Genomic DNA, 14053 nt, shown 5'->3' with positions numbered 1-14053 from the left:
GCAGCACTCTGACGCTTTACTGTTTGCATCACTCCGCTTGTGTTTGTGGCGTTCTAAAGTGTATGAGCAGCGCAGATGTGTTAAAAGCAGCTAGATTTTTTTTTTCATGTTTCCCTGTGACATTAAATATTTTATCCAACAGGTGGCGACAAAAGACCATTTTTATTTGTTATGAGCCATTTGAGTTAACAACGTTCATTTGAGTCAGTGCTGTCAGTCAGCGAGCGACTTCTTTGAAGTCATCAGCGTTCTCTCTCGCTCCATGATCGCTCGGATTACCACTACTCTACAGCTTGGAAATAGAGTTTAACTAACAGCTTCAGCATTAAGGCTTATCACAACTGAGAGATATAACAAAGTAATCACACATACTCAAGGTGATTACCTACTGGAGATTCCGCAGTGGGAGCAGATGTAAACATTTAACATGGTGGAGGAGAGAACGAACCGGCTACCGCAAAATACTCAGGAAGAACCCAGCTTTTACACAAAGAAAATAGGATATATTTGACCAAAATTCCATTAACTTCAGCAAGCTGACTAACATTACAGCTGAGGAATAGGGTTAAACAGTTATAGCTTTATTGTTTGTCTCTACTTGGGAGTAACGACAGACGCAGGTAATCGTTCTCTCTCTCTCACACACACACACACGCACACACACACACACACCCTTGTTTCTCCAATAACTTGTAAGAAACAGCCCAAGCTGTCCTTGCTAGTTCTAAAGTGACGTTTTTGAGTCTTGGGAGCATCTTTTGAACTAGCAATGGCAGATCCTGATCTGTAATATAAGTAGTAGTTCTATGCACAAGTGCGTTTTTTTTTTTGTGACAGTCCTTCGTTATTCCTAATTTTTTATTTACTTGTTCGTTGAACTGTGGTGTAAAAGCAATATCACCTGAGCAAAAGAGCTGTATTGCCCTAAATAAGCACAGCTGTGATTGATTGTGGCCAAATCACAGCCATGCTGATATAGGGCAATACAACTTGCTCTTGTGATACTTCTTTAATATATTAAATATCTAAACATCCTTAAACAAGATAAACTTACTTCAGAAGCAAAATTAAAGACAAGAAAAAACTATTTTCCATTGGGGTAAGAAAAATAAACTTTATTTATTAAGACAAATAGTTTTGTCTTGTTTTAAGCATACAGCTCACAATTGTTTTTATTTCAGAGATTTCTGCTTTTGCTTCTCAACATTTAGAAGGGTGTTTAGGTATTTATACTGTAAACAGGGTTCGTACAGATGCTTTAAAGTTAAATCCAAGGACTTTCAAGGACTTTTCAAGCACATTTTTATTTGTTTTCATAGACTATGCTCGAGATGTCAATAAATTTTTTTTATTTATTTGTTAATTTTAAATATATATATTTAAATTAATTTAGTTAATTTATTTTTTTAAAACACCACTTATTACAAGTACAACATATCTCAATGTGCATCTTTAACTATATATTCTCACTATAGCAATTCTTGGTTCATTCATGACGAAATTGATGTGCAATTGTAGTGTGCTCCCTTAAATCGTACTTCTCTTTTCAGCAAAAGTGAATAACTGGGTCCGTAAACAGTAGTCCATATGACTCATGTGCTGTGTTCCATGTTTTCTAAAGTCACACAACAAATTTATGTAAGAAATTGACCGAAATTGCTAATGGGCCATTCTCAAAAAATTGTGACTTTCCAAATTATCCAATCAGTTTTTGCCAATAAACACTGAGGGTAAACATTTTGTAACATGCTGACATACATTTTTATTCATAAAGGACAACTTGGCTGTTTTTGTTCTTTCATTATTTAATTTTGTTTCACGAATGAAGCAAGTTAACACTAAGTTAACACTAATGAGGGTTAAATGGGTTACAACACCACGTTTTGAGGGTTCGGTGGGGTACAACACCAAATATTTTTGTGTGAAAATATTAGTTAAAATGTGAATTAATAACTTATTAACATGCTGGCAAAAATCACTATATGCATATTTAAGCAGCCTCTGAACTTTGACCTTAAATATTATTTTCCAAATTTTTTTGTATTTAATTTTTTTTTTTAAAACATAAAAAAACAAACAAAAAAAAAAAAAACATTGATAACACCAATGCCATGAAATCAAGAGACAAACATTCTTTTAAAATTATTGTAATTATTAATAATAATTTTGTTTTGCTTTTTTAATACTGCTTGTATTAAAAAGAAGTACAAAATAAATACATAAATAACTTTACATGTCATAGAATTGGTGTACCAGTTGAAGGGGACAAAAAATGTTGTCAGGCAATTGACAGTTACAAATATATTTTCTAAAAAATTTGCAAAACAGTCAAGCCATTTCATATCATTAAAGGTTGGGTTGTAGAATGATAACTTTTATTTATTATTCGCTATTTGAAAGCTTTTTCATAACTAAAAAAAGTCAAGGGACATGTTTGTCAACATATTTTGATATTGACCCAAATGTCAGAAATAACCTATTTTGTGAGACACAAAGTTGTCTTTACACAAGGGGGCGCTAGACGGCTCACAAAACTGAATCCTCCATTGATCTGCATTCAAATCTCAGAATGTTTTACATCATTTTTCTTTTTTTCACTCTGGAGAGTAATTTAAAATTAAAACTGATAGTTGCAAAGATTCATACTTGTTAAATCTGCCACAGCAGTATCTCTAAAATATATATTTTTGAAATCCTCCAGTAACAATTGATTGTGATTGGCCCATTCTGAACAACGCTGCCAAAAGTAACAGGTGCCACATGACAGCGCCGTCTATGCGCTGTCATCATGTTTTTCCGAAAATAAATAAATACATTTCATTTATTAAATGATTTAAGCAATGTATTTATGATTTTCTGTAATTCAAGAACTTTTTAAGCACCTCTTGGTAAAAATGGCTATTTTCAAGGGTTTTCCTGGACTTAAATTTGAAAAAGCCAAATTCAAGTATTTCAAGCACTTTGTACGAACCCTGTGTAAAATAAAATAAAAAATACTAAGTAAAAAAATTATTATTTGCAGTGCAGCCATGAACCTACTTGCTTGTCGGTGGCAGGTGGTATTAGGGGGAGGAACATCCTCATTTTAGAGAGCAACTGGTTGGACAATAACCTCTATAGTGCAAGATGACTCATTAATATTTTTGGTGTGTGTTCCCAGAAGAGGAAAAACTGTTACACTAGCATATAGCTGGCTTCAGATCTAATAGACATGGACTAAAAGCAACAAAACTTGATTTCATGGGGTCTTCAGTATGGTTACTGCATATAAACTTGCATTTTGTCATTAGAAATGACTTATTCCAGAGAGAACGAGTTCTGAACAAGTTACACAATTTGTAATACCGGTGCTACAATATTTTATGATGACTGTGAAAGCTTACAGCTATAACCTTTATAGATATTAAAAGTGTTGATGCAGAATGTCATAAATCTATTGAGTAGCATACAGTATTAATCTTCATTTAACTGCCTTGCATTTCAGAAACCCAAGAGAACATTTGCCTTATTTTCTGACAAAGCAACATTGCAATTATCTATGAGGCGTTTACCAGAAAGCTTTGCTAGGATCTGATAAATCATTTAAAATATGCGGTCAATTGCTGTTTAATCTGACCTAGAGACTCGCTTTCATATATTAAAAATGCAGGTAGAAAACAACTTTGAGAGCATTTACACTCCTTGATAAATTTACAAGCAGAATAACAGCTGTGATCCTTCTTTTTCTTAGCAATGTTTGGTAAGGGCCAGTTTTATATGATAAAAATCAGACAACAAGCTTGTTTATGCCCAAACTCTGCTGACGAAAAGCTTAAACTAGCCTAATGTGGTTAACTAGACTCCCATTCTGACCATAGACTGGTCTGTTTTGATGGTTTTAGAGAGGTTTTGGGTGCTTTTCAGCTGGTCAGGCTGAGAGACCAGCTAGCCACCCAGCTAAACACAAGCATGGCCAGGTTGGGAGGCCAGCAAAACCAGCTTAAACCAGTTAAAACCAGCCAACCACCTTAGGCTGGTTTAAGAAGTAGTTTTTTTTTATTAATAATTTATTTTTATTTTTTTACTTTTTTTTTCGGATGGGAAAGCAATGGGCTTGCCATTCAGGGGCAGTTATGGAAATACAATCTCAAATGAAAATGAGCAAAGCACTTCAAAAAGGCCATAGAGAATAATAGTATTCTCTCATCAGTTTGCTCTATGGTGATTATAATCAGTGAACCCTGAAAAGCAGTCTTAAACTGTATTGTCTACTAGAACTCAATAACAGCTCGTTGTCGCTACCAGACTAACTCTATAATTGACTTTCAGCAGTTCAGTATCCACGGTTACCTTTAAAACTAGATGTACATTTCAATAAAATTGAGAACTCTTGACAGATGGAGGGAGTCTGAGAGACAGAGGAAGGGTTAGAGAGGATTACCTCCAACGTTGTACCCGAGGCAGGAGTTCTGGTCGCAGTAGCCAGGGGGTCCTGCAGGGCCAGGGTTACCAGGGGTACCTGGGCGTCCAGAGGTGCCCTGAATGCCAGGTCTCCCTGGAGGGCCCTGACTGCCTGTCCGACCTTCTCCAGGAGGCCCTGAGATAGTAAGTACAGCTTTGGTTATAAACTGTAGCTCCTTTTAAAACTTAACTTAAAACTTTATAGAACATATATACGTATCTATGTAAATAAAGATTTACGTACATCGAAACATTTGGAAGGAGATAAAATAAATATAGAACAGGAATAAAATAAGAGTGTACATAAAATTAGGCTTTAAAATAAAATAAAAAGTGCTAACTGAATCAACTGCAAGTTGCAGCTGGGTGATCTGAGTGAACTAAGTGGGTATATTTCATAATCATATTGCTGAGGTATGTAGGGGCAACTATAAATATTTTTCAAAATGTATAAGAAGATCTTGAAATCAATTCTGTAAGACACAGGTAGCAAGTGAAGGGATTTAAGTGTTGAATTTAGTAGAAGACATTGGACATTGTTTGTCTGCCTCATGAAACCCAGCTGAGCTCCACACCCATAGTCTGTCTGGCTTTATTCCTCACAAAACACGGTGCAGCAGTCAATAATAGTTTTCTTCACATTTGTTTTTAATGTGAAACCCATTCCTTTTATCATACTTAAGTGTTAGCCCCTGCCATTCCACAACCTTCCTCAGATGTCACTTGTTCTTACAACTCCGTGGCTTTAATGAATTTCATTTGTGAGGAGTATTGATCAAACCACAATTAGCAGTGAGCAGACACTGATATTTTTCAAAGTCTACTCGATAGCGGTCCAGCTAAAATCGATATAAAGACATTTCTCTCTGACCCAAATATTGTTTCAATATCTACTTGATATTTTAGACAGGAATCAAAGGAACCAAAAACAGATCAAGATGTGTGCTGAGGTTATTAAAAGTTTCAAGCTTGTATTTTCTATGAGTGATATTTAATAACAGAAATTCTTGTAGTCTGTGCAATATGAAGATGTTGAACTCTGCTTTTTCAAATTTGGATGGAAATGAATTTTTTTACTACTGTTTCAAATTGCTTGAGGACAAAGAAGTCCTTGTTATTGACATAAATGAACATTTTAACAAAAAAGGTCAATCCCAGTACTCCTGATACTCCCTTTAAAGGGAATAAGAAGAAAGAAAAAGACACATTAAAAAAATTCACATAAAGGCAGCATAGAAGTAATCCATATGACTCCAGTGGCTAAATCTATGTCTTCAGAAGCAATAATAATAGGTGTGGGAGAGAAACAGATTAAGTTTACATACACTTAGGTTGAAGTCATTAAAACTCATTTTTTAATCACTCCACAGACATCTACTGTGCATGACACGAGTCATTTTTCCAACAATTGTTTACAGACAGATTGTTTCACTTTTAACTGACTATATCACAAATCCAGTGGGTCAGAAGTGAACACTGGCAGCCAAAAGTTTGGGATAATGTACAGATTTTGCTGTGTCGGAAGGAAATTGGTCTTTGAATTCACCAAAATGGCATTCAACTGATCACAAATTATAGTCAGGACATTACTGATGTAAAAAACAGCACCATCACTATTTGAAAAAAGTCATTTTTGATAAAATCTAGACAGGCCCCATTTCCAGCAGCCATCACTCCAACACCTTATCCTTGAATAATCATGCTAAATTGCTAATTTGGTACTAGAAAATCACTTGCCACTAAATCAAACACAGTTGAAAGCTATTTGGTTCATTAAATGAAACTTAACATTGTCTTTGTTTTTGTTTTTAAGTTGCCACATTATGCAATAGACTGGCATGTCTTAAGGTAAATATTAGGTCAAAATGGCAAAAAAGGAACAGCTTTTCTCTAGAAACTCGTCAGTCAATCATTGTTTTGAGGAATGAAGGCTATACAATGCTTGAAATTGCCAGAAAACTGAAGATTTCATTAAAGGTGTACACTACAGTCTTCAAAGTCAAAGGACAACTGGCTCTAACAAGGACAGAAAGAGATGTGGAAGAGTCCTATATCGACATAACCTGAAAGGCTGTTCAGCGAGGAAGAAGTCACTGCTCCAAAACCACCATAAAAAGCCAGACTGGGAACAAAGATCTTACTTTTTGGAGAAATGTTCTCTGGTCTGATGAAACAAAAATTTAACTGTTTGGCCATAATGACCATCGTTATGTTTGGAGGAAAAAAGGTGAGGATTGCAAGCCGAAGAACACAATCCCAACCATGAAACATGGGGGTTGCAGCATCATGTTATCGGCATGCTTTGCTGCAGGAGTGAATGGTGCACTTCACAAAATATATGGCATCATGAGGAAGGGAAATTATGTGGATATATTGAAGCAACATGTCAAGACATCAGCCAGGAAGTTAAAGCTTGGTTGCAAATGGGTCTTCCAAATGGACAATGACCACAAGCATACCTCCAAAGTTGTGGCAAAAAAAGACAACAACATCAAGGTATTGGAGTGGCCATCACAAAGCCCTGACCTCAATCCGACAGAAAATTTGTGGGCAGAAGTGAAAAAGCGTGAAAAAAAGGGAGAAAAAGGAGTCCTACAAACCTTACTCGGTTACACCAGTTCTGTCTGGAGGAATGGGCCAAAATTCCAGCACCTTATTGTGAGAAGCTTGTGGAAGGCTACCCAAAACGTTTGACCCAAGTTTAACAATTTAAAGGCAATGCTACCAAATACTAACAAAGTGTATGTAAACTTCTGACCCACTGGGAATTTGATTAAATAAATAAAAGCTAAAATAAATCATGCTCTCTACTATTATTCTGACATTTCACATTCTTTCTGATTAACAATTTTTTATTGATTCACATATTAAACACAGAAAAACAAAACATATATACACAGAATCAACAATTAACCCCCACTATTACCCCTCCCAATCCCCAACCCCACTCTGGCCCCCAACAACATCACAGTGGTAATACATGATTATCGACACACACACACACACAAAAACCAAGCAAGATGGGTGTGTCTTTAAGACCAAGCCTATAAAACCTAGAAGGGTCTAATAGAATCAATGTAAAATCTTGAATTGCATAAGGTGCACCGTTGCATCTCAAGGTGCAGACTTGACATTTTTTAGAATCCTAGCCCACACTCCCTCCTCTGACACCAAGTTTAAATCTTCCTCCCATAGTCTCTTGATAGAAGTTAAAGCTACGTTCCCAAGACTCTGAATTAACAGGGAGTAATACACTGATGCCTCATGACCTTTTCCAAAAGCAGTAATCACCTCTCCCAGAGTGTCTGCCGCTTTAGGGGGGTATATGCTACTCCCAAAAATAGTACAGAGCAGGTGGTGCAGCTGTAAATGCCTGAAGAACTGAGATCTGGGAATCCCAAAATGTTGAACCAAATTTTCAAAGGATCTCAACACTCCGCTCTCATATAGGTCACCGAGTGTAGTAACCCCCCTCACAATCAACTCTGACCAGCAGAAAGGGGACTTATTAATATATAATTTTGGGTTCAGCCATATGCTCGTGGCAACATTTAAATAAATGTCCGAATTAAACACTCTGGACACTTTTGTCTATACCGAATACAAATGTGAGATAATGGGGTGTAACTTAACTTCTCCGGTTAGTTTGATAGAAAGGCTTTGTAATGGCGAAATAGGGGCAGGAACTTCCTGTTCAATACAAAACCAGGGAGGGGCTCTCTCAAGAGGAAGTGACCAATGAGCCAAATGTCTGAGACCGAATGCATAATAATAAAACATAATCTTGGGAAGGCTTAGCCCACCTTTGTCAATCAGCCTATGCAGCTTACTGAAATGGGACTAATCTGGGACACTTACCATTCCAAATGAAGGACTTCGCCATGCTATCAAATTGCTTGAAATAAGAGAGGGGGACATCTATAGGGAGAGACTGTAGCAGGTAGTTGAATTTTGGAATATAATTCATTTTAATAACATTAACCTTCCCAATCATCGATAAATGTAATAAAGCCCACCTGCCCACATCGCTCGAAAACCTTTTTATTAAAGGGTCAAAATTAACTCACACAAATTTGCTGGGAATAAAATACCCAAATGCTTAATGCCCCGTTTGGGCCACTGAAAGGCACCTGGCTGAAAAGCCGTTATCGTAAAATCTTTAAAAAAGATAATCCCATTCTACCATATCCAATGCCTTTTTGGCGTCAAGTGAGATGGCAGTGACCGGAGTCTGATCATTCGCCACTGACCACATGATATTAATGAATGAATTAATGACGCCTAATGTTATCAGAAGAGATACGGGCCCGAATAAACCCCACCTGATCTATATGTTTAAGAGATGTCATAACTTTACTTAATCGGTTAGCCAAAATTTTTGACAATATTTTAATGTCTAGCTGGAAAAGGAAATTGGACGGTAACCCTTACACTCGCTTGGATCTTTGAACTTTTTAAGAATCAGACTGATCCAGGCTTGCGTTATGGTTGGTGGAAGCTTTCCATTCTTTAATGATTCCGTATAAACTTCTAGCAAAGGTGGAGCCAGTTCTGTAGCATAAGATCTACAAAACTCAGCGGCAAAGCCATCTGACTCCGGAGCCTTGCCTGTAGGCAAGGCCTTAATTACCTCGCCAAGCTCCTCCAAGTTTATCTTAGAATCAAGAGAATTTTTTTGCTCATTCGTCAATTTAGGGAGTTCTAATGGTTCCACAAAGTTTCTAATATCTTCATCAGTAGACAAAGTTGTGGAACTATAGAGATCAAGATAGAATTCTTTAAAAACATTATAAATATCAATGGCCGAGGTAAAAATTTCACCACCAGCAGATTTCACTGAGGGAATGGTAAAAAAAGACTCTCTCTGCTTTAAATATCTAGCCAAAAGTTTCCCTGCTTTGTCCCCCGACTCAAAGTATGACTGTCTTGCCCTGAATAGCCAAAACTCCACTTTCCGCAACAAAATAGTATTATATCTGTATTTCAATCGGGTCAATTCTCCAAGGCCATCAGACGACATTCGCCGCTTCAGCTCTGCCTCGGCACTTTTAATATTCCCTTCCAACTCCACGAGTTCTTGTGCTTTGAATATTTTTCACCATCTCATTAAGATGAGAAGTCAAACAAAAATAATTATATTCCTTTGGAGTGCCAAGAAAAATAAATAAATACACAATAGGCAAACAAATGTTTTAGTGTAATATTTAAGGAGGTCTTGCATCAGAGGTGTGACCTCCCTCCTGACGACTTACAGCTGCCTTCTGTCAGGCAAGGGAAATGAAAAATGGTTATCACCAGCCCAAGAGACCCTCACTGTGCTCCCGTGACATGCAGCAGCAGGGTCTATTTCAGAGAGGAAACACTAAGAAAATGAAAACTGAATATATATGTTAATGAAAGCAAGCTTGTTTTCATCACTAAATAAAATAGCACATGAACTTTCACAGAGGTCAATGGAATGCAATGCTTGAATCTATCTATCTATCTATCTATCTATCTACCTACCTACCTACCCACCCACCCACCCACCCATCTATCTATAGTAGTGCCAAAGCTATATGCCCACATTTTTCAGCTTCCTTTGGGGAAAGATGCATTTTTTGAAGAAATACTATATCATATTTCTTACGTTTAAGAAGAGAAATAACTTTCCTTCTTTTTATGGGGTGTCCCAACCCATTCACATTCCACGTGGAGAGAGATAATCCACTCATACTAACATTTGACATTTTTACATATTATAAAAAATAGATTATGTGTCAAAAATAAAATTATAAAGACCACATTCCACATTAGTGTAACAATCAAACCCCGAACCAAACAAACAGAAAAAAGAAAAACATGCGCATTAACCCACAACAGCGCCAACCAGCGTCCATCCCTCTAAACTCAAACAAACCAATAGGAGGTGTAAGTACAAAGAACGTGCAGATTCATCCACAACACTTTCCCGAAGGAGTGCTGCTACACAAAACAAACTCCAGCCACTAGGCAGAACCAGCACAAAAAGAAACAAAAAAGGCGCTCAGCTTCCTCGTTCGATCAAGTGGATGTTCAGTAACATTTCACATTCTTAAAATAAAGTAGTGATCCTAACTGACCTAAGACAGGGAATGTTTTCTATGATTAAATGTCAGGAATTGTGAAAAACTGAGTTTTAATGTATTTGGCTAAGGTGTATGTAAACTTCTGACTTCAACTGTCCAAGTCCTTTTTTTTTTTAATTATAAATCTCCACTTTCACATTCTGAAAGTGAAAGTGACAGTGGAGATTTATAGTAAAAAAAGGATTGAAATATTGATTTGTTTCCCACCCAAAGTGACTGCATCGCTTCAGAAGACATAGATTTAGCCACTGGAGTCATATGGATTACTTTTATGCTGCCTTTATGTGATTTTTGCTGCTTCAAAGTTCTGGTCACCATTCACTTGCATTGAAAGGACCTACAGAGCTGAGATATTCTTCTAAAAATCATAATTTGTATTGAGCAGGAGACAGAAAGACTTACACATTCGGGATGGCATGAAAGTGAGTAATTGATGAGAGAATTTAAATGTTTGGGTGAACTATCCCTTTAATGAGTCAAATTGTGATCACGGTTGTTAAAGAGTTGTCCCAGCATACACAAGTCAAAGCCACAGCATGTCCTAACCTGGGAACTTAAAGGCAATTGCACATATAAGATCTTACCTGGGGGTCCTGGGGGACCACGGGGACCCTGTGTCCCTACCCCTGGGCTGCCCTTCTCGCCTCTTTCTCCCGGGAGACCTGGACAAAGAGACAGAGAGCTGTTAGAACATGCAAACCCATCTGAAATACCTGTAGCTGCAGCCTTTTATATATGTACTGTTACACTTATACCACACCACTGGCCTCCACTTAGAGACAACGGGGAAAGAGATAAAAGAGCTGGCACACAGTCTTATGTGGCTATTGGTTATCCAGTTAAGCAGTGAGAGCTCCTGTCTGATTCAACTGCTAGTCACTATGAGAGAGGAAACCAAACAATAAAAGTGTCTCTATTGATTATTTGACAGATTTTAAAATTTGTACTGCATTTAAAATCTCTGTTGATGAAGCTGTCGCAGGGATTATACAATAATCACATGACAAACAATGGCAAACAAATTTGTCATTTTAATACTGATTTCAGCCCAACGCTGGGTGGCAAAGCCAATAAAAATCATATATCATGGTCTGAGTAATTTTTATAGCTGTTATTATAATTTAACATGTTAATTTAGTTAATTATATATAAAAAATAATGGGTTAAAAAAAATGTATGCAATTAATCATGTTCCCAGACCACAATAAAAAAATATTCCTACCATCGGAGCAATTCAAGCTTGAAGTACCACCTGTTTTTGGTAGGGGGTAATTGAAACTCAATGTAATGCGCAGCTGTACAGACAACAAACCACACTCAAGCTTCCTTGTCACTAGCGACAGCACAAGGGCAAATTCCATTTGCAAGTGATCATCCCTATGCCCTACTCACTCTGTACTCTGAAGGGAACATGACATTACAGTATAAATGGATTCTTCACCCTTCGTGAAAAGATTAATTTTCTTTCATTTGGAACGACACTTGGTGTGGCGTCCCCTTCCAGAAATGCCCTTCAAGGGCACAATGGCGTTTGGAAATTGCTCCATGAGTACGCGTTCTTCTGTTCAAACACAGCTGGATGGAACACAATTACGAATGCAGGGATCTTAAGATGTGTTTTTCAAAGTTTCAAACTATGTTTTTTTTTTTTTTTTTTCTCCCAATTTGGAATGCCCAATTCGGAATGCCCAATTCCCAATGCGCTCTAAGTCCTTGTGGTCGCATAGTGATTCGCCTCAGTCCGGGTGGCAGAGGACGAATCCCAGTTGCCTCTGCCTCTGAGAGGGTCAACCCACGCATCTTATCACGTGGCTTGTTGAGCACGTTGCCACGGAGACATAACGCGTGTGGAGGCTTCACGCCATCCACCGTGGCAACCACACTCAATTCACCACGCGCCCCACCGAGAACAAACCACATTATAGCGACCACGAGGAGGTTACCCCATGTGACTCTACCCTCCCTAGCAACCGGGCCAATTTGGTTGCTTAGGAGACCTGGCTGGAGTCACTCAGCACACCCTGGGTTTCGAACTAGCGAACTAGTGAACTCCAGGGGTGGTAGCCAGCGTATTTTACCACTGAGCTACCCAGGCCCCCCTCAAGCTACAGTATGTTTAACTTGACAAAGCGACCTAAAAACGCTCTGTTTGTGACCTGACACGTTCCAAAAGCATCTGTCTGATGCATGCGTACATTGATGTGTCCTTAGAAAGCCCTTATACTACATTTATCATGGACAGATTGACGAATTCAACTGCAAAATGGAATACAGGACTGTAGGCAATGATAGGCTTATGTTCAATAATATTAAAATAACAATATATCACACTCACGAAGAGCAATTTATAGCTAATTAAGTACTTTAGAGCTGAACATACAGTACCTAAAGAAATTATAATCACTATAGAAATTTTCATTACCTTTCCATGACTTTAAGATGTAGCTCATTGCCATGATTGTCACTGACTTTTTCAAGCAAATGTATCTTTTTTAAAATATCCTGAATTTTCCAGGTTTTCCATGAACGTGGGGACCCCGCTCCTCACTTTTACATGAAAATAACACAAAGCAGTCCTGTCTAGTGTCAACTGATTGCAGCGCAATATGTAGTATAAACTGCAGTATAAACGATATAGCAAAATTATACAATTGTACGCACAGTATATACCATTAAACCACCCACCCTATTTCAGCCTACAATTGCATTACTACTATTAAAATCATGCAGTGGTATTGATGACAGCTAAGGCTTAGAAATCACAGCTGAGTTTCGGGTCATAGCTGATTTGTCCAATTATTTGTCTCTAAGGGTCTAAACACCCACAGGCGGTCTGCTTCTTCATCACCTCTGAACAAGGCTGGTAATTCATTCAAAAGAGCCTCTGAATGAGATGTGATTATAGGCTTCTTGTTAACATCAACAGAAACACATTCCACCATGTTATTAAGGTCAAGGTCACACTTCATTTATAAAACACATTTCTAATACAACTAATGTATCCCAAAGTGCTGTACAAAGATAATTTCAAAAACGGAAAGCAGAAACAAAATAATACAAAAGCTAAAATAAAACCATTATTAAATACCCTTCTGAATGAGACTCAAAAGCCAGGGTATAAAAGTGAGTCTTCAGAACTGATTTAAAAGCATCGAGAGTGGGAGCTGATCTAATACTCAATGGTAACTTATTCCACAGCCTGGGACCTGCTATCGAGAAAGCACAATCACCTTTACATTTTAGGCATGACCGAGGTATCTGAAGAAGGAGTTTATCGGCAGATCTAAGTTTCCTTGGGGGCAGATGTAAAATCAGCAGATCTGATAAGTAAGAAGGGGCGTGGCCAGTTAAAGTTTTAAAAACAAATAATAGAACATTAAAATGGATCCTGTATATGACAGGTAACCAGTGAAGAGAGGCCAGAATAGGAGTAATACTGTCTCTCTTTCTGGTGACAGTCAGTAATTTTGCATCAGCATTCTGTACCAACTGCAAAAGGTATAAAG

The 14053-nt window shown here is 37.6% G+C and overlaps 1 protein-coding gene across 1 annotated transcript in view; it reads right to left on the bottom strand.

The window, feature by feature from the left end:
- Positions 1–14053, bottom strand: part of LOC127453571 (collagen alpha-1(XIV) chain-like) — a 191407-nt gene that overhangs the window by 4013 nt on the left and 173341 nt on the right. Inside the window, exons 47-48 of the mRNA XM_051720027.1 lie at positions 11132–11209; positions 4421–4576 (exon numbers count right to left, since the gene is read on the bottom strand). Of these exons, the coding sequence (XP_051575987.1) occupies positions 4421–4576; positions 11132–11209 (234 nt within the window). The remainder of the gene's footprint in view (positions 1–4420; positions 4577–11131; positions 11210–14053) is intronic.

This window comes from Myxocyprinus asiaticus, chromosome 16, assembly GCF_019703515.2.
Source record: "Myxocyprinus asiaticus isolate MX2 ecotype Aquarium Trade chromosome 16, UBuf_Myxa_2, whole genome shotgun sequence".
Classification (NCBI taxonomy): domain Eukaryota; kingdom Metazoa; phylum Chordata; class Actinopteri; order Cypriniformes; family Catostomidae; genus Myxocyprinus; species Myxocyprinus asiaticus.
This window is presented reverse-complemented; position numbering and strand designations above follow the sequence as displayed.